Here is a 24834-nt window from a genome sequence, read left to right on the forward strand (position 1 = left end):
TAACATTATAGTTCAAATTGTAAATTGCTGTTTCTCACAATCCTGTTCAAATTAATCCGGTGAAATCAATGGAGTGTAGCAGACTAAGTTATTAGTTAGTGACTATCACAGTCTCTCATCTCGAGTTCACAAGTACTATCTGGTGCAAAACCACCTCTGTTTAAATAAGTGTCAGACAAACACATACAGCTGTGCGCTGAAAGGAGTCCATTGAACTCAAGGTAAGGAAGTAACAGTGATGGTCCATCACAAATAAAATGGACTGAAGTTTAGTAATGTGACATGCAGTAATTTGATTCACCCAAGTGATCGCTGGGAATGATTGGTTAGTATTGTACAATTAAGCTAGTCAGGAAATAGCTGGTTGACTAGCTGCCCTCCCTATCCTCCCCAATACAGGGTAGTTTTATTATCCCTGATACATTGTGGCCATCCTTACCCATGCAATGCGCTATCTACTATTTACTGCTTAGAATGGCAGTGCCGTAAAATGCATGTTGGTATTTTTTTTATCATATTCCATTCATTACTCTCAATCTAAAAGCGTCACCCTGAATGAGTGCTGGTGGACAGGTTAAAAGGCTAAGCAACACATTGCTCAGGATGCTAGTATTGGGTCATGAGGAATTGGAGAAAACATAAACACTAAAATGTGTTTTGCAGCACTAACATTTTGAAAAACAATGTGTGCAATTTTCCGGGACTGCTGAGCTGCTCGAGTAATGCAGTGAGCTGGGAAATGTCAGCAGAAGGCCAAAAACGGGAATCTTCCCAGGCCATCTTTTTGACGTAATCAGCCTTGTGTCAGGGAACAGCATGATGACCTCGCTGGTGGGACCCAAGGCTATTGAGGTCCCCCGGGAGGTCGGGTGAAGGGGGGTTGCCCCTTGGGGCCAGCAATCGGGGTGGGGGGGGCGATGTCTGGGGGGGCTGGAGTTTGGGCCGGCGGATGGGAGGAGGCCCGTGATGTCCGGGGGGAGGCGCATGTTGACCGATCTCCCAGCATACTGGGAGATCAGCACATGCGCAGTGGCTCCCTCAGCAGTCTGATGCTGGCTTCTTGGACGGGATTAGTCCCCATCCCCCCATCCACACCAGTGTACATCTGCTGCCAGACTCTGTTTTGCACAAAATGCCGTAAATTCATTTTACTAAGCTCGCCCAAAAAACAGGTGGGAAAAATTCCCGTTCTCCCACCTATTGGGCACTTAGTTTTTTGGGGAAAAATCACGCCCAGTGCAGTGCAAACAGATCGGAATGAGAGAAACATTGGGAATTCCTATACAAAACTGATTCATTTGAACTAAACATGATAAACACTGGTAAATTGTTTTTCCAAGCCAAATTTAAGCATCAAGTCAACATGACTACAGGCAGTGAGAATTCAAGGTGTTTTCTACCTTAAACATTTTTTTGTACAAGACATGCATTTGATTCATGAATGCAGCTTTAACAGGTTACAACAATTATTACATGCTTGCTCTCCTGTTGGTAAAAACATGAGAAGGGGTTTTCCGGTTGCACCTGCCCTGAGACCAGAAATCCCCGCCCAAGTTCAACGGACCTTTAAATGGTTGAAGCGCTATCAATTAGGCAAAAGACTACTTGTGTGCCAATACAACTGTAGGCTTTTATTCATAACAGAATCAGGAGCACATCCCAACAGGTAACCGACCCGAACTGAACAAGGGGGAGGAGACAGCCACCTTTATACTAGGTGACGAGGGGAGGAGCCGAGCCGGCAGGGGATGTGTCCAGGCATAACAAAGGCACAACTGAAGTCCACCACAATGGTCTGCCAGATTTTCCACCCTACCCACTACAACTCCCGCAGCGGGCCGGATTGGAAAATGCTCTGAAGCATTCTATCCTGGAGGCACTATGTATTGTTGTTTTGGAGATAAAAGCTTACAAGAGATTTGTAGATTAATTCTACATATGAATTCCATTGAAGAAACTAATCTGTTGGCTTTAATCCTCCACAAGAACATTTTCATTAAAGAATGAAAGAGATCACTCCGCATGCGGATTATCTAATATTTTAAATGTATGGATATCAGCTCAGACTATGGTGGGACATCAGCATGTAGGATAATTAAACAAAAAGCACAAAATGCTGGGAAAACTCAGCAGGTCAGGCAGCATCTGTGGAGAGAGAGAGAGTTAACGCTTCAAAACCATATGACTCTCAGAATCATAGAATCATACAGTGCAAAAGAGGCCCTTCAGCCCATCGAGTCTGAGAATATTTAGAATACGATGGCCGTCAATCATTGTATTAGTACCAATCTTCATTGAAATAGTATTCAACACTGAGACATCAAACTTCTGTTAGTTATTCCTGTGCCACGCCACCATTTTTACTACATTTCACAACATTTCATTTTGTGATGAATAGCTTAAGGTACACGAGGTAATTTAATTTTAATCAGCTGGAAGGCTGATCAGACACATAACATTTTATTGTCACCTTAGTGTGGCCAGGTCGTAAATTTAAATGGTAATCACACACTATCATATCCTTCACTAAATCAACTGGGATATTCTTTTAATGACCTTTCGCTCAGATGAAGATAGCTGCTGCTGTCTTCTGCGTGGTCCTCTTCATTAATGAGCTGTGACCAGCTCCCCATGCTGTCATCGCTGGTACTCAAACTGCATGGAATCTCCTCGGCTGTAGCCTTCTCTGCTGCTCCTGCTGCTGAATTCTTCATAGTGCTTAATGGGAGAAAATAAAAAGAGGAAACTAATTAATTCACGTGCTACCAAATCATTATTTTAAATATTTTCCTTTCTTACTCACTCCCCACCCCCGCGGCCTACAAACCAATCAGTCGCTGGGAAAATGGTTATGTGGCATTTTCCCAGCATTTTGCAAATGAAACACATGTAATACCTGCCAGGAGGTGTTTAATATCTTATGGAGTAAATTACCTTTTTGCCTTGCCTCCCTAGACTTCTCCTTTATGTAGCTTTGGCAAAATGTGGAACTCACCATGTGAAAAGTCATTTCATGAAGAGAGTCTCCTGAGTCAGGCAGTTTTGTCTATTATAGAGGCAATTTTCCAATTTTACAGGTTTTTGTTTCATTGACAGGATTTCCCACTGACAATTCAGGATTCAAATGCACAACCTTAAATGGTTGGAAAGTTGTCGTCGGTGTCCATCTCTGATGGGCAAGGCCACTCAGTGCAAGCATAACGTCAGCAAATGATGCCTTCGTTGTAAAAAACAATATACTGACATTTTATTCACTGATTGCAGCTAAACTTGTGGACGCTGCTAGGGGAATCATGTTTCCATACTCTAATTATAACTAAGAAGTAGTTAGGTATTGCCTAGGGATTGGGGCAATAAATTGCAATCAGCCATGAGTAGCTGTCATATAACCGCGGTGATTTTCACTTTCAGTAGATGTGGAAAACTGATAGCCTGATTGCTTCTGACGTTAGGAGGAATGGAAACGTGGGTTGCACATTGCTCCTTACTCGTGACCGTTCTGCTCTGCTGGTCCCTGCTGCGTTTTAATCAACCAAACTCTTTCAAATATTTTAGCATCATAAAATTTCCTTCCCGCCCTGCATCGGGAAATCGATAAACAGCAGCTTTACCTTTGGAAATCTGCCCTGCAAAAGCTGACCAGTGTTTCCCTGAAGAACTTGCCTGGGTTGGGGGAAGACCCACCTCACTGTTAACCAGCCAGTGGGAGGAGAATTCAACCTTGGAAATCTCCTTCCACTCCCTCGGAAATGAGAGTCCACAAGGTACAATCACGTTCCTTTACATAGAATAAGAGTTAGAATCATAGAATACCGACAGTGCAGAAGGAGGCCATTTGGCCCATTGAGCCTGCACCAACAACAATCCCACCCAGACCCTATCCCCGCAACCCCACCTATTTACCCTGCTAATTCTGGATACTCACAGACAATTTATCACGGCCAATCCACCTAACCCGCACGTCTTTGGACTGTGGGAGGAAACCAGAGCACCCGGAGGAAACCCACGCAGACACGGGGAGAATGTGCAAATTCCACACGGACAGTGACCCAAGTCGGTCCCGGGTCCCTGGCGCTGTGAGGCAGCAGTGCTAACCATTGTGCCACTGTGCCGCAGGTTTTTGCTGCTTATCGTGATCTTTTCTCCCATCTTGTTACCTTCCCTGTTTCTTCTGTTAAGTGCCAATTGCCAGTCTTTTTCTCTCTCTCTCTTATTCTTATGGACACATGATGATATTCATAATGAAGAATTGGGTCTTTATTACTATCGCTGACAGCTAATTAGTGGTGGTAATGTTAAAACTATTAGCGTTCACTGTCATAACTCCACCAAAACTAATGGCAACTCTAGGAGTCTGCACATGCACAGAGTAATAAAGAAATCCAGAGGGTTTGCTGTTGAGGTCTGTGTGGAGTTTGCACATTCTCTTCGTGTCTGCATGGGTTTCCTCCAGGTGCTCCGGTTTCCTCCCACAGTCCAAAGATGTGCGGGTTAGGTTGATTGGCTATGCTAAAAATTGCCCCTTAGCCTCCTGAGATGCATAGGTTAGAGGGATTAGTGGGTAAAATATGTAGGGATATGGGGGTGGGATTGTGGTCGGTGCAGACTCGATGGGCCGAATGGCCTCTTTCTGTACTGTAGGATTTCTATGATTTCTATGATTTCTATGACCTTCCCTATTCACTGCTGGCCCCCCTGAACCCACGCCCCTGCACCCCCCCCCCCCCCACCCCCGGCCCACCACCACCAGCACCTTGGCTCCCCCTGAGTGCAATCTCTATGAATTGTAAAGAACTTCCATTTCACACAATTAATCTCACTATAAAAACCCTGGAAAATATTATACCTTGTTAAATGAAGTGGGACTGGATTTTTATGCCGTATTAAGTTTATAAGTACTGCTAAAACACTAGCCATGAAAGACTAGAATGTCATATTTCTCCATGATGATAAAAATTCAAATTTTAGCTTATATTTAATCAAATTAAAAAGTGAAGGGACTCATCACTTTTATCTCCTTTATTTGCTGTTTATGAGAATACTTCAATGTGATTGGCTACTTCCCCTGCTCATTGTCATCATTTCTCCTGGATACCTGGAAATCCCTTTGCCTTGGAGACGGATTTAAACTGCAATCGGGAAAGGGGAATATTGTGACTCAGAGATCTCTGGATCTCTCTGGGCGATTTTCTTTAAGGTCATTGATGAATGCTGTTGCTTCACCACAGAACTCCTCTGCCCAAAGTCACAGCTGATCTAAAGAAGAAACACTACATTAAATAATAGTCAATGCTCCGTATGCAAGACCAACATATCTTTAGTCAGTAGCTCGAGTCGTCAGAATGGTTTGGTTACCTGTCTTGTTAACCACTATGAAATTGATAACAGAGACGGAACAAGCACAGAGGGACATTTTGACAACTTAAGCATGTATATTGCCAATTCAGTCAAGCGATTAGCACATTCAGAGATACAGATCAGGTCAAATCCAATTCTCATCAAAGTAACTCAAAGTTGATTTTAGAATAGTCAGCGTAACATTACTAACACATTTTAGGATCTTTTTGCTGTTTTTCCACAGAAATGATTTGGGAAAAATAGTTACTTTAAATCTTGTGACAGAGGAACAGGTTTGGATGTTAAGCGGTTTAGAAAAAAATTATCAAAGAATCCCTACAGTACAGAAGGAAGTCATTTGGCCCATTAAGTCTGCAAAGACTCTCTGGCAGGGCACTTTACCCAAGCCCAATCCCCATAACCCCACATATTTACCCCACTAATTCCCCTAACCCACTCATCTTGGGACACTAAGGGGCAACTTACCACGGCCAATCAACCTAATCTACATATCTTTGTGGACTGTGGAAGGAAACTGGAACACCCGGAGGAAACCCATGCAGGAACGGGGAGAACATATGAATTCCACACCGACAATCGTCCAAGGTCGGAATTGAACCCAGGTTCCTGGTGCTGTGAGGCAACAGTGCTAACCACTGCGCCACCGTGCCGCCGAGAGAAAACTCTGATCTTTATTGACGGTAGTTAAACAACAATCCATTGAGTTATCTCCATGGTTGATGCACACCTCACTTGCATTGTCAAGCTGATTAATTTTCTTAGCTGTGAACAGAGGGATAGACAGAGGTATAGAAAAGCAGAAGAAAGAATTTGGAAACAGGATGCTGCACTGGGACTCTGAGCTTTCCAAACATAAAGTCTTTAAAGTAGTGAGGTCCAAAAAAAAAATTTCAAGATGGTTGCAATGGGTTTCAGGGGTGCAGGGAAGGGGTGGGAGTTAGAAATATTATTTTATTTTTTATTCATTCATGGGACATGGGTGTCGCTGGCCAGCATTTATTGCCAATCCCTAGTTGCCGGAGGGCAGTTGAGAGTCAACCACATTGCTGTGGCTCTGGAGTCACATGTAGGCCAGACAAGGCAAGAATGGCAGATTTCCTTCCCTAAAGGACATTAATGAACCAGATGGGTTTTTCCTACAACTGACAATGGTTTCGTGGTCATCAGTAGATTCTTAATTCCAGATACGTTTTATTGAATTCAAATTCCACCATCTGCTGTGGCGGGATTTGAACCCAGGTCCCCAGAACATTAGCTGAGTTTCTGGATTAATAGTCTAGTAATAATACCACCAGGCCACATCCCCCACCCCCACCCCCACCCCCACCCCCCACCCCCACCCCCACCCCCCACCCCCACCCCCACCCCCCACCCCCCAAGTCAAAGAAGTCAAATAAGATATAAATAATTCACTGATCTGGGGAAAGGTAGTTTATTTACTATGTTTAATCATCTTCTGAACAACAAATTGTACAGATTAACTTTGTGAACTTCAGCATAACTGTTGCTCCAACTATCCATGTGCTCTTCAATAAACTACCTCAATTATTCATGTCAAAATCCATCGCACTAAGTGCTTACATGCTTTGTTTTGAGGGAAAACATGGGTGAAGAAAGATATATATATTCAGCCCGGGTCACAAGGGAATGCTAACGTAACATTCATGGATTATTTCATTGTGCAAGTAGGATGCTGGAGGTCAATTCTCTCATAAATGTAAATATGCTGACCCCGATAAGGTATCTAAGTGGACCAAGAATTTTTAGGGTTAATAAATTGACTAGAAATATTTTTTTTGCATAGAACATACGGGCGGCACGGTAGCGCAGTGGTTAGCACTGCTGCTTCACAGCTCCAGGGTCCCGGGTTCGATTCACCGGCTCGGGTCACTGTCTGTGTGGAGTTTGCACATTCTCCTCGTGTCTGCGTGGGTTTCCTCCGGGTGCTCCGGTTTCCTCCCACAGTCCAAAGATGTGCGGGTTAGGTTGATTGGCCAGGTTAAAAATTGCCCCTTAGAGTCCTGAGATGCATAGGTTAGAGGGATTAGTGGGTAAATATGTGGGGGTAGGGCCTGGGTGGGATTGTGGTTGGTGCAGACTCGATGGGCCGAATGGCCTCCTTCTGTACTGTAGGGTTTCTATGATTTCTATGAACAATAGCATTTATTCAGCAATAAAAGTTTATTTCCCTTCTGCATGTCCAACGCTAATAAGATGCCTCTGGGAATGAAACAAATCAGACTGTAATTTTCTAGTTATCTGGTAATTACCGGGAATAGCCATACAGCAAGAACAACCCTGGTTTGTAATTGTTAATATCCACATATGGAAACTCTTTTTTGCCTAACAGCATTGTCTTTGACCTTCAGTACTACTGTCAGTGATGAGCCTCCTTGAGTGACAACGCGGATTGGTTCATCTCAACTATGACCAGAAATTCAAGGTTGCACTTGTTACCTTCATTAAGAGGAAGAGTATCCTTGAGGGACAATCTATGAAATGGCAAGTAATCAAGTTAATTGAGTGAAAAACTATTCCTTGCCAAAAATGAATTCTGAAGGATTGGGACGTTTCTCCAGAATTAAAGAGCGTTAACCCTGAAGGTTTCTGTATCTCACGCCTTCCAACAACCTCCTGAACTGATGAATATGTTACTTCCCTGGTTCCTTGGGGGAACAGCACTATAAGGAAGCACTTTCATAGACTGCTTTAGAAACACAAAAAGTATTTATTAATAAGAAGAATTGTACAGCAGCGAGGACTCCACCTCTTGGGGTGTCTACCCACTCTGAGTCCCAACTGGTCGCACAGGCCCTGTGACTCTTACTCTGCTGTTTTTCACTTACAGGGACAATCACCACAAATCACCACACAAGCACCTCCTTTTATTTGGGTTGTTAAAGCTGAGAACTTTGTGTGTGAAGATCTAGATGCAAGTCTTCATCCTACTATCACATTGTACAGCACAATCAGGTGTCATCCTTGCTCCAGTGGTAGCACTCTTGGCACTGAGCTGAGTCAGAAAGTTATGGGTTCAAGTCCGAGTGCAGAGATGAGCAATAATCTAGGTTGGTGCTCAAGTGCAGGTGCCACATAGTCAATGATACCTGGGAGCTGTTGAAACAAGGCCCTGCATGCCCTCTCAAGAAGGCATAAAATATCCTTTGGCATGATGGTGGGATGGGGGTGCAGCATGGTGCCACAGTGGTTATCACTGCCTCACAGCATCAGGGAACCGGGTTCAATTGCGGCCTTGGGTCACTGTCTGTGTGGAGTTTGCACATTCTCCCCATGTCTGCGTGGATTTCCTCTGGGTGCTCCGGTTTCCTCCCACAGTTCAAAGATTTGTGGGCTAGGTTGATTGGCCATGCTAAGTTGCCCCTTAGTGTCAAGGGATTAGTTGGGTAAATATGTGGAGTTACGGGAATAGAACCTGGGTGGGATTGTGGTCATTGCAGACTCGGTGGGCCGAATGGCCTCCTTCGGCACTGTAGGGATTTTATGAGTGGAAAAGAGTCCTTCACAACATAAACAGAAAATGCTGGAAAATCTCAGCAGATCCGACAGTATCTGTGGAGAGAGAATAGAGCCACTGTTTCGAGTGAAGATGACCCTTTGTCCGAGCTGTCGGAGAGAAATGCAGTATTTCTCCAAGGTCGGCATTCCTGGAAGGGAAGTGCCAGTGAGTTAAACACTAAGATAAAGGCAAAATACTGCAGATGCTCGAATTCCAGCTCCCACGGTATTTTGCCTTTATGTTATTTTGGGAAGTCCTTCTGTTCCCCTGTCCAACATTTATCCCTCAACCAACATGAAAAAATGACTATCTGGTCATATATCCCACTCCTGTTGTGTGACTAAATTAGCTGTTGTACTTTCCTATGTTACAACAGTGATGACTTAATTGACTGTAAAACACTTTGGGATTCCTGAGGTTGTGAAAGATATTAAATAAATGCAAATCATTTCCTTCTTCACAGTTGCAAGCCATCTTAATGCACTATCACAGTGACTGAAGTACTTAAAGCTTTTGCAAAAGAGCATTTGCCACTCTGACATGCAGCTTCTAATTGAGGCTTGTTGCTGACTGTTGTCCAGATCCCTGGATTACTACTAGCACTTATAGCTCGCTAGTTTGGAGGACAGTTTATATCAAAAACAGAGTTCCATCATGCCTTAAAAAAGAACATTTCCTTATTTTGTTTCTCTTTTGAAATGATTTTAGACAGTAAGATTAATGTGCTTGAAATCTGTCTTCAGTTAGCTGTGTAAAAGCAGCCTCCGTATCAGAAAGGGAAAAATAACACAGGAGAACCTGTGTCTTGATGCTATTAGCTTCATGGAGAGGGGTGAGCCAGTGTTTCGAACCACAGTTCGGCTAAAAAAAAGCCTGCACTTGAAGGGGAGTCAATTTAAAACAAATCTGCAGAAACATGATTTAAACGGGAGAGTGGCTAAATTATGGAACAAACCCCCTGGAGATTCAATGGAATCAATGGTGAGGCCGAATTTGGAGTATTGTGTACAGTTTTGGTCACCTAGTTACAGGAAGGATGTAAATAAGGTTGAAAGAGTGCAGAGAAGGTTCACAAGGATGTTGCCAGGACTTGAGAAGCTGAGTTACAGAGAGAGATTGAATAGGTTGGGACTTTATTCCCTGGAGCGTAGAAGATTGAGGGGAGATTTGATAGAGGTGTATAAGATTTTGATGGGTATAGATAGAGTGAATGCAAGCAGGCTTTTTCCGTTGAGGCTAGGGGAGAAAAAAACCAGAGGGCATGGGTTAAGGGTGAAAGGAGAAAAGTTTAAAGGGAATATTAGGGGGGGCTTCTTCACGCAGAGAGTGATGGGAGTGTGGAATGAGCTGCCGGATAAAGTGGTAAATGCGGGGTCACTTTTAACATTTAAGAAAAACTTGGACGGGTTCATGGATGAGAGGGGTGTGGAGGGATATGGTCCAAGTGCAGGTCAGTGGGACTAGGCAAAAAATGGTTCGGCACAGACAAGAAGGGCCAAAAGGCCTGTTTCTGAGCTGTAATTTTCTATGGTTCTATGGTTCTATGGAAGCAGAAAGAGTTGACTCATTCAAGTGCAAATTAAATAAATTCCTTTCAGAAAATCTTTTGGGATGCAGCATGTGAGTAATTTGAGACGTGGGGTGGAATTTTCCCATCCCGCCTGCCACGGGAATTTTACAGGGCAGGGGGTGGACCATGCAATGGTCTGTTGACCTCAGGCGGGATTTTCCGGCCTTGGGGCGAGCGCGGCTGGAAAATCCTGCCTATGATGTAGGGAAAGTGTAGAATGCTTTGGAGGAACAGGTGACTTGGGTCGCCAAAGCTTTCTACCTCTGGGAGCTTTTCCTTGCTTTAGGGGTAGCTCTGTTGTAGACTAATTGATTTGCCATGAATTGTCAACAACTTCATTATTGTTCCATCACATGACCATCAGGATAATGGATGGCAAACTAGAAATAAGCCAATACCTGACGTGATACTGTGATGTGCCATCTGATGCTTATAATCTTATTTGCATTGTTTTATAACAATAAGAAACTCAAGATTTTAAATTCTGTTACCGGTCACAATTTGCACTGAGAGCAAAGTCAGCAAATGTCATCTCTTTATCTGTCATTTACCTGCAGGTTGTTATAGAACTAGACTCAGTTTGCCCTTCAGAGTCAACTTCTAGAACTTTCCTTTCCAATACTCTCTTTTCGGTTGATGCCTTAGTATTACAGGCCGTCTTTGCCTGAAGGTCTTCTTTGATTTCTTCTCTGTGACCATCCTCTATATGAATTAAAGGGACTTCTCTCGGGCAGTGGGATAACTTCTTTTTCTTCACAGCTGCCCAATCATGTGATGTGAAACACTTTTTCTCAATCGCTACTTTTGTTTTCTCTAATTTGTGCCTAATGGGTGCCTCACAATTTTTGTTTTTTGTACCGGTGTCCTGATGCAGGGTTTCAATGGAATCCTGGTGGCTGCTGGTGGGTAACCTTCCCAACCGAACAGCGTCCGAAACTGCCCCGGTGGCATATTGGTCAACATGGGGCTGGGCTCCACTTGGGGGCTGCTCAACACTCTGACTGTCAACCTCACTGCAGATGATCTTGTTCTTTCTCATCAGGGCCTCAATGGAATTTGACCAAGTTTCACTGATCAGCATATCAGTGATACGGTCAGTTTTACACTTCCGGTACAAACAAGAGTCTGTTAGGGACTTGTAGAGATTGGTGGACAATGCCATGTCGCCCATGTGTACATCCAATGTGTTCCTGCGATCATTTTGAGCAAAGCCATCGAAGGAGTTTGCTTTGACAGGAGGTGTCACCGTTAATCTTTCCTCTGATGTCCGTCTATCTGGCATCGAAGACTGCCTGAAGCACATGACCGTTCGCCCAGCGGGCAGGAGCAAATCCTTGTTAGCTTTATTTTCTTTGCTCTCTTTATCCAGTTCCTGGAGCATGTATCTGTAGAACTCCTCCGTTATGCTCTCTGTGCTGGATTGTTTTGAAAGGCAGGAGGTATTAACGCTCAGGTGCCCATTCTTCCTGCACACCTGCTGGAGTGCTGCATTTAAAATATTGCTGGCATGCTTACCAGCATAGTAGTCCAGCAGCAAGTCAAATCCCCAGCCTTCATTCTCCATCTGGTTCACCATAAAGTTGGAAAATTCATCGGTGATGCTCTCGCAGCTTGACTGCTTGGAGATGGAGCTGGCCCTGCTCATTGGCTGGCCCAGCTTAGTCATGGCGCCCAGGGCGGCCCAGGAACTGCTGGAGTCTGTGTCCTCTTCGGGAATGCTTTCGTAACTGGAACCCTTCCCCCTGCTCCACCTCTCACACAGCAGCCGATTCCTCGCCATCGCCTGACCTTGTTTCACCGAGTCTACCATGGCCAGTTCAGCCGAGTTGACTATTTTGGCTGCCACCTCGTTGGCAAAGTTGCTTATTGGCTCTAAGGCATCATCAAAGTTCAACGATTCGTCGACCACTCTATTCATCAGCTTTTCCTTTAGCTCGGGTTGTTCTTGCGTTTTCCTTTTAATCTCGCTGAGTCTGGGTGGCTTAAGTCTCTTTCCAATCGGAGCGATGGTTTGGGATTCTTTACTCCTCATCGCCACCCGGGATGAGGACGACTGAGGAACCATGAATTTTTCCGGGTCTCCCAGCCTTCTTGTCCAAGGACAGAACCAGGGCTGCTTAGCATTTGTATTTTCAAGACAAATGGCTGCCATCTCCGTTGCCATGGAAACAACTGTCTTGGATATCTGGTCAGCAAACCCATTTATTGAAAGGTTTGCATCCGTTGACTGTATAGCATGGAATGGAGATTTAGAGGGACTTAAGGCATTTTGTGCATTTATCATGAGGAAGTTTGGTTCTTTCTCCGGCTGAGATTTGGTTCTCTGATATTCCCTGGTTTCGGTAGGTGGGTTAGTATAACCACACGTCTGTGCCGGAATGATGCCACTACATCCAATATCTGTCTCAAGAGTGCCAATGGGGAAACGTGAACTTGCATCTTTGTCGCACACTTTCTGCTGACGTTGTGGGGTAACATAATTGGTAAAGGCGGCACTGGCAATTCTTGATCTCAGTTGGTCTGTCAAATTGTATGCGTTGTTCGAACAGTCACTACCTCGCCTACTGCAAAGCCACACTGAGTTCAGGTTAACCTGCTGTGAATAGTCCGGTCCCTCAAATCTGCTTCTGTTTGAGGTTGTGGGGTCTAACAGGCTCTCTCGAAGAGGGAAAATATCATTTGCCTGACCAAAGTCTTCAAAACTCTCGTTGTTGTGACAATTCTGTGTAACCCCACCCTTCTGCTTGATCGTAGTTTCCAAATCCTTCCAGTTGTACCCTTCATCTTCTTGAAAGACCTTGGAAAGATCATTATGCCTAACCGCATCCTTGATTTTCCTGTAAGTGGAGTATATTATGCTGAAGAGAGACTTATTTGCACTTTCAATAAACATGCTAGTTGGATTCGCTTCTGGAAGGTTTTCTTTTTCCTGACGTGCTATTCCTAATTTTCCATTCGCTTCTTGTAAAGAATGCTGGAGAATTAAATTGGACACATTCTGGGCAAAATCATCCCTCGACAGTTCCTCCCACGGGGAGGCTTTTGGACTTGTCGCCGTTTCAATTAGTTTTCTGTCCAAGGATTCCATCAGCTCACCAACACTTTTGTAATGGTCTGGTTTTGTAAGAATAGTGGCCGCTTCTCTGAGTAATACCTCAGCAATGTCACCGGCAAATGTTTCCACACAGCTGCCAATGTTCACGCTGCAGCGCAGGGTAATCGCAGCGGAGGTTTCAGCTGCGGATAGAAGACCGCTGGAAGTGGCAGGAAAGCTAATGTCCGCTTCCTCGTTGAACCCTGCAATTCCTATGGCACTGGCCACCTGGGTAACGCCACAGAGAGCAGAAGAAAATGAGAAGTTCATTTCACCACATTCGGAATCATTTGATAATGTTCCCCCTCCATCGTTTCTATCGCAAGATAAGTTATCTGCATCGTACGAGGCTTGGTCTAACTGCAGACTCTCTGCAACACAAGGGCTTGAAATAGTTCCTACAACACTGGCTGCACAGACTAGTGCTACCTCCACAGAACTGGGAGGCAATCCACTTGACTCAGAACTTCTTTGGTCTATCGCGTGTTCCTGAACACAGGTTGGAGCTTCACTCAAAGGATCCGAGTCCAGGCATGGGGCCATTGTTGGACTGAGTGGTTCTTGCCATTCCGGAACGTTCTCACAATTGTCTGGGCTTTGTACGATAACAATCTTGGGGAGGACATTCCACGGACAAGTGAGGCTTGCTGCATCCGCTTTCGTGTCGCTGGGAGAAAGGGCATCATGGTTTACTGCAGAGATGCTAACAGCAGCCTCGGTGGTAAAAGTAGGTTCTGATTGAGACAGCCTAATGAAGGCATCTTGCAAAACAGATTCTGCTAAGTTGGAAGCGTATTCGCCCTCCACATTCTGATTCTCCTCCAGAGATAAACATTTATCTTCAGTGTCCTGTGTATTTATCAATTCTTCCGGAGAGTTGTTCTGAAGGTGCTTACCAACACATTCCTTTGTGCAAGAGTTGTGCTCTTCCTCCACTGCATGCTTTGCTGACTCAGTGCTTTGAAATGATTTGCAGGTGAGTGTTTCTTTTTGAGTTTTTTCTTCTGGATTGTGCCTTCCTACATCTCCTTCTCCAGAAAAGCACTTGCTTTCACAGCAAGGTGTCTGCACAGTATTCTCAGAGCTCTCCCCAACTGTGTGTCGGGACATTGAAGTATCCTCAGCATCGCATGTCCTTTGAAGAAAGACATTTTCTTTGTTTTGTCGCATCTGCGAGAGACTTCTGGTCTTTCCTTTTGGCTTTTTAGTGTCTCTTGATGGATCTGAATGACCAATCCTCAGAGGATCTAGAGGAAACAAATTAAAATTTGAGTTCAAAATATCTCTTGGTTTATACATCATTCTTTGCTCCTTGATCAGCACTTTGATAGAAAGAAAGAGAAAGAAAGAAACCCTACAGTGCAGAAAGAGGCCATTTGGCCCATCGAGTCTGCACCGACCACAATCCCACCCAGGCCCTACCCCCATATCCACCGCTAATCCTTCTAACCTACACATCTCACGACACTAAGGGGCAATTTTAGCATGGCCAATCAACTTAACTCGCACATCTTTGGACTGTGGGAGGAAACTGGAGCACCCGGAGGAAGCCCACGCAGACACGAGGAGAATGTGCAAACTCCACACAGACAGTGACCCAGCTGGGAATTGAACCCAGGTGAACCCAGCTGTGAAGCAGCTGTGCTAACCACTGTGCTACCGTGCCGCCCACTGCTACCTACTTACCCGCCCTGTTCCCACTGCAATTATACTAGCAAGGGTTGAGGGGGCACCAGTGAACCAACTGATGCTCTTAAATCCCATCAACATTGTGATTCAACCAGTAGTGGGAGAGGCCAGTGCCAAGCAGCCAGCCTGATAGTGGTGGGTAGCAGGAGCCCCTAGGGCCCATCGGGTGGTTGAAATGCTCAATTCATTTAAAAGGTAACTGGATCTACATCTGAAGTGCTGCAGCTTACAAGGCTATGGACCAAGTGCTGGAAAGCAGGATTAAAATGTGCGGCCATTCTTTTTCCTCTTCTTTGGCCAGCACATCTTTTGGCTGCCTCCTGTTGTGTCATGGTGCCATGGCTAAGTATCATGTTGCATTCTGGAATTGTTTGATGCGCATGAACCATTTATTGGTAGCACTTAACAATATACAGATCCCAGGTATTGTCATGTCTGGTGCTGCTACTCCACACAGGCTGCTTCTAGATTGTTGCCTCAGAGTCTATTACCATGTGGCTCTATGCATCATACTGTGGGCAGTGCTAATCCCGCATTCAGCCTTCCACTGCCAAACACTTTTACACTACAATGGCATGCAGGCAAATGCAACATCATACAACACCTCCCAGGGCACACAATGCCTCAGAGATTGGGAGTTAGGGGCCACAGTGTTCTTTGTACGTATGCCAGTCCTGTTTTACCCCGTTCAGTTCCAATTGTAGTTTTAGGATCAAGTTCAAGTTCAAGTTCAAGTGGGCAGCACCAAACCTTATGTTAACAGGATAAATATTGAATTAAAGTACAACCTTACCACCTAAGACATTGCTTTCTTCAACTTCCTCATCATCGAAGTGCTCAGAGGCAGTGAGAAAGTCCTCCTCAATGGATGATGCAGAACAATTGGTTTCATCCCCGGATTTGCTTTTGGTGGTGCTATGAAGACGTATTTTCTTTGCTTTAACATAGTCCAAGCCAATCATGCATTTATTTATTTCGTAAATGACGCAGGCCATATCATTCTTCCTGCATCTTCTGGCTGACTGAACTAAACAGACATCTGGTGATCTGGATGACTGTGGGAGCGGAGGGAAGCATTCATCTTCCAAATGATTGGGACGAAGATCCTAAAAACAGATTTTAATGAATTAAAATCGTTTGATGGCTTTGAATGTGCTTACATAGAGGACAATTCTTTGAAAACCGAACAGTCAGTTTAAGAAAAGGAAAGTTAAAAGCTGCATTATTTTGCTAAGATTGGCTAGGAATTTTTGGCACATTGACTGGCATATTTTGAGTTTACTGTGTGGTGCAGGGGTATTTTTGTGTATCTGCTGGATTAAGGCATGTAAATATTTATGGGACCAGAGCCATGCCCCCAGCTAAGGTCAACCAGAAGTGCAGCAAAGCTGTAGAGAAACTGGCAATGAAGCAGATAGGCTGGATTCAAGTCCATCTGGCTATGGATCTGCAAGATATCTAGTGGGGAACACTTACATTCTGCCAAGGTGTCCTCTGATGTCAGAGGGATCATAGCAGGTAGGATGAAATGCCAGTGTGGGGAATTTTGTATGCCCCAGCCACATTACACAGCTCTGGCACTAAGATGCACTGCCATACACACATGTGGAATTCATGAATAAACATGTTGCTCAGCCCCTGATTGGAAGAAACAGTCAGTGGTATCTGCTGTGGCTAAACTATGCCACTTCCCCTCCCACCTCATGTATGGTCAGGATATATCAATACTGACATAAGTGGCTGCTGACTGCAGTTTAATTAGATTATTCAGCCCCAACACCAGATATTCTGGTGGAGTCTGTTTCCTTGGTTATCTCGTGGTTTAATCAATAGTTTTTTTAAAGTTTATTTATCAGTGTCACAAGTAGGCTTACATTCACACTGCAATGAAGTTACTATGAAAATCCCCTAGTCGCCACACTCCGGCACCTGTTCGGGTACACCGAGGGAGAATTTAGCTTGGCCAATGCACCTAACCAGCACGTCTTTCGGACTGTGGGAGGAAACTCGAGCACCCGGAAGAAACCCACGCAGACATGGGTGAACGTGCAGACTGCACAGACACTGACCCAAGCTGGGAATCGAACCTGGGTCCCTGGCGCTGTGAGGTAGCAGTGCTAACCACTGTGCCAGCGTGCTGCCCCAAATTATTAACCCATTATGCCATAGAGTCAACAAAGAGGTCATTGGTCCCTGCTCCACACTACATTCCACTGATAAGACAAGATTGATGAATTTTAGCCTCATTTTCCTAATTTATACCGAATTATGTTGGATGTCTATGCTGCATCTGAGCTGGAATCGAAAATATTAAATACAACTTTACTGCCACCTTCCTGTAATGAAGCACCATAATGCTAACATCTACACTTCACATTTTAATGGTATTAATGAATATCCTTAAATTGTAATGTTTTTCTCTTAAAGCCATAATATTTATTGAATGTACATATTTCAGCTCATTATTGATATAGCAGGGGAAAATGTGTCCCTATTTGCTCATTTTTAAAAGTTTGATTCAATTAGTTTAAATGAATAGTTCACAACCAGTGCAATAAAGTAAAAAAATCATTTACAGCAGAATCCGCTGGTGCACAATGCAAAATTAAAAATGTGTGCCAACTAATTAACGTGATAATGATCCGCCACACATTATTATGCAAATGTGGTTTATCTAATTAAAACATAAAAGTCTCAGGACACTTGAGTAGAAAGGAATTGCAAGAGACTAACATTCCCTTCACAGCTTCACTGTGTAACAGCTTATTTACTGTGCGGAGCAAAGCAGCTATTGCAATAGTGTCATTGATTTTGAAGGAATGTTGGTGAAAGTGTGCTGTTGACGTGAGGATCAATATCATTCAGGCGTATCCTCAGAGTAGAATGATAAGTAGGAATTATTAACTTGTCTTAGAACAAACTTATTGTTAGTAATCATGATCAATGATTTTTACTTATTCAATTCAATTCAACTTTATTTTCATTGTACAATGCACAAATACAAACACAATGAAAAGTGAGCTTGCAGGCTCCCAAGATACAAAGAAAATAGCAAATGCAAGTAATCATTATAAAATAGTGCCAACAGTCATTAAGTGTATACATGCATCATGGTACAGTCTCTATTACGTCTCCCTCCTACCTCCAACTTGGAGTGTTGTGTACAGTTTTGGTCACCCTGTTATAGGAAAGGCTTTGATAAATTGGAAAGATTGCAAAGAAAATTTACAAGGATGTTGCCAGGACTAGTGGGCCTGAATTATAGGGAGAGGTTGGCCAGACTATGACTTCATTGCTTGGAACTTAGGAGAATGAGAGGTGACCTTATTAAGGTGTGTAAAATCATGAGGGGCATTGATAGGATGAACGCACATAGTCTTTTTCCCAAGGACGGGGAATTGAAAACTAGAGGGCAAAGGTTTAAGATGAGAGGGAAAAGATTTAAAAGGGACCTGAGGGGTAACTTCTTCATGCAGAGGGTGGTGTGGATATGGAATGAGCTGCCAGAGAAAGTGATTGAGGCAGGTACAATAGCAACATTTAAAAAGCATTTGGATAAGTACATGGATGGGAAAGGATTAGAGGGATATGGGCCAAACGCAGGCAATTGGGACTAGCTGAGAGGTAACCATGGACCAGTTGGGCTGAAGGGCCTGTTTCCGTGCTGTATTGCTCTATGGCTCTATGGGTGGGGTTTTACAGCCTCACTGAGCGAGGCCGGAAATTCCCGTCCGAGGTCAATGGACATTTCCATCGTCCAACTCTCATTCGTTCCAGTTCTGTGCCGGGCAAGGCTGCAGGATTCTGGCAAATGATTCTAACTATTTACCTCGAGAGAATGTTTCCAAAGACTTATTTCTCATTTGTTGAAAACTCTCGTTTTTCAGTCTGTGGAAAGTTTGCACATACAGTCACACCGTAGAATCAACCAGGTTAATCATTGCGGTGTCTTTCCAATGAAAATCACATGCTGCGTACCTGGGAATCATCTGAATTGTCGTGACAGCTTCCTGGGGAAATTAATCCGCTCACAAGGATGAGTTCATTATCTTTCATTTGGCAAACATTTAAAGAATTGATGAGATACGGGAGATCAGGGGACACGGTAACTAATTTCTAAATAAAGAACACAGACAAACAAAAGAGACTCATAATATTTCTCACACATCTACAATCTGTTCATCCACACTTTTGAGCTCAGCGAGTGTCTTTACACCTCAAGCCATTTTTCCACGTAAAGAAGCATTATGTAATTACGAGATATTGTTGTCAAAAACAAAAGTGACTGATTTATTTTCTCCCTAAGGCTCCAGGATACGGAGGCTAATTATAGGACTTAATTATCACCCCAGCCAAGATTGGCTACCTTAACACATCGAAGGATGAAAGTCAGACCTTACAGGTTAGCAATAGCTCTGTCCCATGTTAGCGACATTAGCAACAGCTGCACAGCATAGTTTGGTCATCAAGGTAAAAGAGGTTAGTATTATGAATAGTCTTCTATTCTTTTTATTTCAGCGCGAAGATTGAACATTTGTAGGTCTGGTGACTAATTCATTCCCCCCTCCTCCTCCCTCTCCCATTCCTCTTCCAATGTTGGACCATTGTTGGAGCATGTTGGCATAGAGGTTAGCACTGCTGCCTCACAGTGCCAGGGACCTGGGTTCGATTCCCGGCTTGGGTCACTGTCTGTGTGGAGTTTTCACGTTCTCTCCGTGTCCGCGTGGGTTTCCTTCGTGAGCTCTGGTTTCCTCCCACAGTCCAAAGATGTGTAGGTGAGGTTGATTGGCCGTGCTAAATTGACCCTCGTGTTAAGGGTAAATGTGTGAGGTTACGGGAATAGGGCCTGGGTGGGATTGTGGTCGGTACAGACTCGAAGGGCTGAATAGCCTCCTTCTGCACTGTAGGGATTCTAAGATTCTAATTTCAGAGGTTCACTGTGCCTGACCTTCCCTGAGTCTAAGAAGTGCCAGGAGGATAACCAAGCAGCATTCAAAATGCAACAGGTTAAAATATGGTAAAAAAATGAAACAGATCTTTCTGTATTTACCATCTCCAAGTACACCATGCACAGCTGTGTTCATTTATTAGAGCTTTGGCTAGTGGTGACCTTAGAAATGCTCAGATTACACTGCATTTCAGTTGCTGTTTTCTGCATCCACAAATCAAAAGTTAGGTGAACCTATTAATGTAGAGTAATCATGTGTGAAATTGCTGTTAATTGATGATATTATATAGGGGTTCTTTGCAATTCCCTGTTAATTATTATTTGATGAAGTAGCACAGAGGGGACATCTTTTCATCTTCAGCATCCTGCTGAGACTCCTTGCAATAGCAACGCTTCACCTTTTCACTGAACGACACCAGGTCAAGATGACATTGGCTTGGAATTTTCTCCTTCACCACATTTTTCCGAACTATACAGGATTTAGTGACTGATCTAATTCAGGAATAGTGGTTGCAGGGTAAAAATATCGCAATAGCAAGTTGAGAGAAAGATGAGTCAATTTTTTGTCCTACCTCTCGCTTACAGAGTTCATCGAAAGAATCATAGAGTCCCTACAGTGCAGAAGGAGGCCATTCATCCCATTGAGCCTGCACTGACAACAATCCCGCCCAGGCCCTATCCCTGTAATCCCCCCTGACAGTAAAGGGCAATTTAGCATGGCCAATCAACATAATCTGCACATCTTCGGAGTGTGGGAGGAGCACCTGGAGAAAACCCACGCAGATATGGGGAGAATGTGCCACACAATCGCCTGAGGCCGGAATTGAACCAAGGTTCCTGGCGCTGTGAGGCAGCAGTGCTAACCATTGTGCCACTGGGACTAAGTGGTTGATATGCCCACCTGAAGTTCCTCTTCTCTTTATTTTAAGAAGAGTGTTAATCTGTTTAACATAAATAGGCTAAGTTCCGCTAAGTATTTTCTGTGCCTAGGTTGTTATCGGAATAATTCTACGTAAGTTCTCTTACCTGTTGGAATTCCTGACTATTGCTTTTTGCATCCACTCCATCGAGGTTTACGAAACAGATCTAGAGAAAACAAACGATTGATTTCAGCTCAAGAACATTCACAATCAAAGTTTGACACGGACTTTACAACCACCAGGCCAGCTAATTACAGCAAAGCTTTTTACTCAGGATGGAGATGTGAGTGGGTAGAGGATGACAAGCCTGAGTTTACTGCAGCTGTGATGGGGTGACTGTGGGGATGTGGGAGGAAACAGGCCAACTCAATCATCAAGATTGACATTCTAACAGTGAACTTTATGCACAGTTACAGAAATAATTTGTTTTACTCATTCAAGCTCTGCGGCGCATAGACCAAAATTGTCCCCCTGGCAGGCGTAACTCTGTGCTGGGAGCGCAAATGCAAACTCCAGTCCATGTGGTGTCGGTATACCCAGAGCACTGTTAGGGAGGGATTGCCAGATTTTGACCCAGCGACAGTTAAGGAATGGCAAAATATTTCCAAGTCAAGATGATGAGTGGCTTGGAGGGAAATTCCAGCCGGTGGAGCTCCTGTGTGTCTGCTGCCCTTAACCTTCTAGATGGTACTGGTCATGGGTTTGGAAGGTGCTGCCTAAGGAAAACTTGATGAGTTCCTGTCGTGCATTTTGCAGGTGGTAAATACTACTGCCATTGTGAACAGTGACCACGACACCACACAACCCTGCCACAGCAACCTCTGCAAGACGTGCCGGATCATCGACACGGATGCCATCATCTCACGTGAGAACACCATCCATCAGGTACACGGTACATACTCTTGCAACTCGGCCAACGTTGTCTACCTGATACGCTGCAGGAAAGGATGTCCCGAGGCATGGTACATTGGGGAAACCATACAGATGCTACGACAACGGATGAATGAACACCGCTCGACAATCACCAGGCAAGACTGTTCTCTTCCTGTTGGGGAGCACTTCAGCAGTCACGGGCATTCAGCCTCTGATCTTCAGGTAAGCGTTCTCCAAGGTGGCCTTCACGACACACGACAACGCAGAATCGCTGAGCAGAAACTGATAGCCAAGTTCCGCACATATAAGGACGGCCTCAACCGGGATCTTGGGTTCATGTCACACTATCTGTAACCCCCACGACTTGCCTAGGCTTGCAAAATCTCACTAACTGTCCTGGATGGAGACAATGCACACCTCTTTAACCTGTGCTTGGCCCTCTCTCCACTCACATTGTCTGTACCTTTAAGACTTGAATACCTGAAAAGACTCGCATTCCAACCATTATCTTGTAAATTGAGTTTGTGTCTGTATATGCCCTGTTTGTGAACACAGCACTTCACTCACCTGATGAAGGAGCCTGAGACTCTGAAAGCTAGTGCTGCCAAATAAACCTGTTGGACTTTAGCCTGATGTTGTGAGACTTCTTACGGTGCTTACCCCAGTCCAATGCCGGCATCTCCACATCATTGTGCATCAGTGGCAGAGGGAATGAATGTTAGTGGATGGGTGCCAATCACGTTGATAGGGATTCAGGAGCGGCACATCCCTGTAAGGATGAAGGATAAGTGTGGCAAGTTTTGGGAACCTTGGATAACAAGAGAGGCTGTGAGCCTAGTCAAAGAGTAAAAGGAAGCATTTGTCAAAGCTGGGAGGCTGGGAACACACAAAGCAAGTGTAGAATACAAGGAAAGTAGAAAGAAACTTAAGCAAGGAGTAAGGAGGGCTAAAAGGGGTCACAAAAAATCATTGGCCATCAGGATTAAGGAAAATCCCAAGGCTTTTTACACATATATAAAGAGCAAGAAGGTAGCCAGGGAGAGGGTTGGCCCACTCAAGGACAGGGGAGGGAATCTAGGTGTGGAGCCAGTGGAAATGGGCGAGGTATTAAATGAGTACTTTGCGTCAGTATTCACCAAAGAGAAGGACTTGGTGGATGATGAGTCTGGAAAAGGGTGTGTAGATAGTTTGAGTCATGTTGAGAACAAAAAGGAGGAGGTATTGGAGATCTTGAGAAACATTAAGGTAGACAAGTCCCCAGGGCCTGATGGGATATACCCCAGAATACTGAGAGAGGCAAGGGAGGAAATTGCTGGGGCCTTGAGAGAAATCTTTGTATCCTCACTGGCTACAGGGGAGGTCCCAGAGGATTGGAGAATAGCCAAAGTTGTTGCTTTGTTTAAGAAGGATAGCAAGAATAATCCAGATAATTACAGGCCGGTGAGCCTTACGTTCAGTAATAGGGAAATTATTGTTTGAGACAGGATTTACTCCCACTTGGAAATAAGTGGACGTATTAGCGAGAGGCAACATGGTTTTGTGAAGGGGAGGTGGTGTCTCACTAACTTGATCGAGTTTTTTGAGGAAGTGACGAAGATGATTGATGAGGGTAGGGCAGTGGATGTTGTCTATATGGCCTCTGACAAGGTCCCTCATGGCAGACTGGTGCAGAAGGTGAAGTCACATGGGATCAGAGGTGAGCTGGCAAGATGGATACAAAACTGGCTCAGTCATAGAAGACAGAGGGTAGCGTTTTTGAATGGAGGGCTGTGACAAGTGGCGTTCCTCAAGGATCAGTGCTGGGACCTTTGCTATTTGGAGGAAAATGTAACTGGTTTGGTTAGTAAGTTTGCAGATGACACAAAGGTTAGTGGATTTGGGGATAGCGATGAAGACCATCTGAGGATACAGCAAGATTATAGATCGGTTGGAGACTTTGGCGGAGAGATGGCAGAAATCCGGACAAATGTGAGGTAATGCATTTTGGAAGGTCTAATACAGATAGGAAATATACAGTAAATGGCAGAACCCTTAAGAATATTTGTAGGCAGAGGGATCGGGATGTACAGGTACACAGGTCACTGAAAGTGGCAACGCAGGTAGTCAAAAAGGCATACGGCATGCTTGCCTTTATCGGCCGGGGCATTAAGTTTAAAAATTGGCAAGTCATGTTGCAGCTTTATAGAACCTTAGTTAGGCCGCACTTGGAATATAGTGTTCAATTCTGGTCGCCACACTACCAGAAGGGTGTGGAGGCTTTGGAGAGGGCACAGAAAAGATTTACCAGGATGTTGCCTGGTAATGAGGGCAGTAGCTATGAGGAGAGGTTGGAGAAACTTGGTTTGTTCTCACTGGAATGATAGAGGTTGAGGGGCGACCTGATAGACCTCTACAAGATTATGAGGGGCATGGACAGAATGGGTAATCAGAAGCTTTTTCCCAGGGTGGAAGAGTCAATTACTAGGGGGCATAGATTTTAGGTGCGAGGGGCAAGTTTAAAAGGAGATGTATGAGGCAAGTTTTTTACACAGAGAGTACTGGGTGCCTGGAACTCGCTGCTGGAGGAGGTAGTGGAAGCAGATATGACAGTGACTTTTAAGGGGCCATCTTGACAAATACACGAATAGGATGGGAAGAGGGGGATATGGTCCCCGGAAGGGTAGGGGATCTTAGTTCAGTTGGGCACCATGGTCGGTGCAAGCTTGGAGGGCCGAAGGGCCTGTTCCTTAGCTGTAATTTTCTTTGTTCAAATGGGCTGCTTTGTCCTGGATGATGTCGAGTTTCTTCAGTGTTGTTGGAGTTGCACCCATCCAGGCAAGTGGGAAATATTCCATTGCACTCCTGACTTGCGCTGTGTAGATGGTG

General features: G+C 44.5%; 1 protein-coding gene across 1 annotated transcript in view; it reads right to left on the reverse strand.

Moving 5' to 3' along the window:
- sphkap (SPHK1 interactor, AKAP domain containing) overlaps window positions 1-24834 on the reverse strand; it is a 138197-nt gene that overhangs the window by 17617 nt on the left and 95746 nt on the right. The window contains exons 5-9 of the mRNA XM_078204122.1: window positions 21203-21262; window positions 19233-19344; window positions 16022-16309; window positions 10997-14786; window positions 2550-2718 (exon numbers count right to left, since the gene is read on the reverse strand). Of these exons, the coding sequence (XP_078060248.1) occupies window positions 2550-2718; window positions 10997-14786; window positions 16022-16309; window positions 19233-19344; window positions 21203-21262 (4419 nt within the window). The remainder of the gene's footprint in view (window positions 1-2549; window positions 2719-10996; window positions 14787-16021; window positions 16310-19232; window positions 19345-21202; window positions 21263-24834) is intronic.

This window comes from Mustelus asterias, chromosome 3, assembly GCF_964213995.1.
Source record: "Mustelus asterias chromosome 3, sMusAst1.hap1.1, whole genome shotgun sequence".
In the NCBI taxonomy this organism is placed as follows: domain Eukaryota; kingdom Metazoa; phylum Chordata; class Chondrichthyes; order Carcharhiniformes; family Triakidae; genus Mustelus; species Mustelus asterias.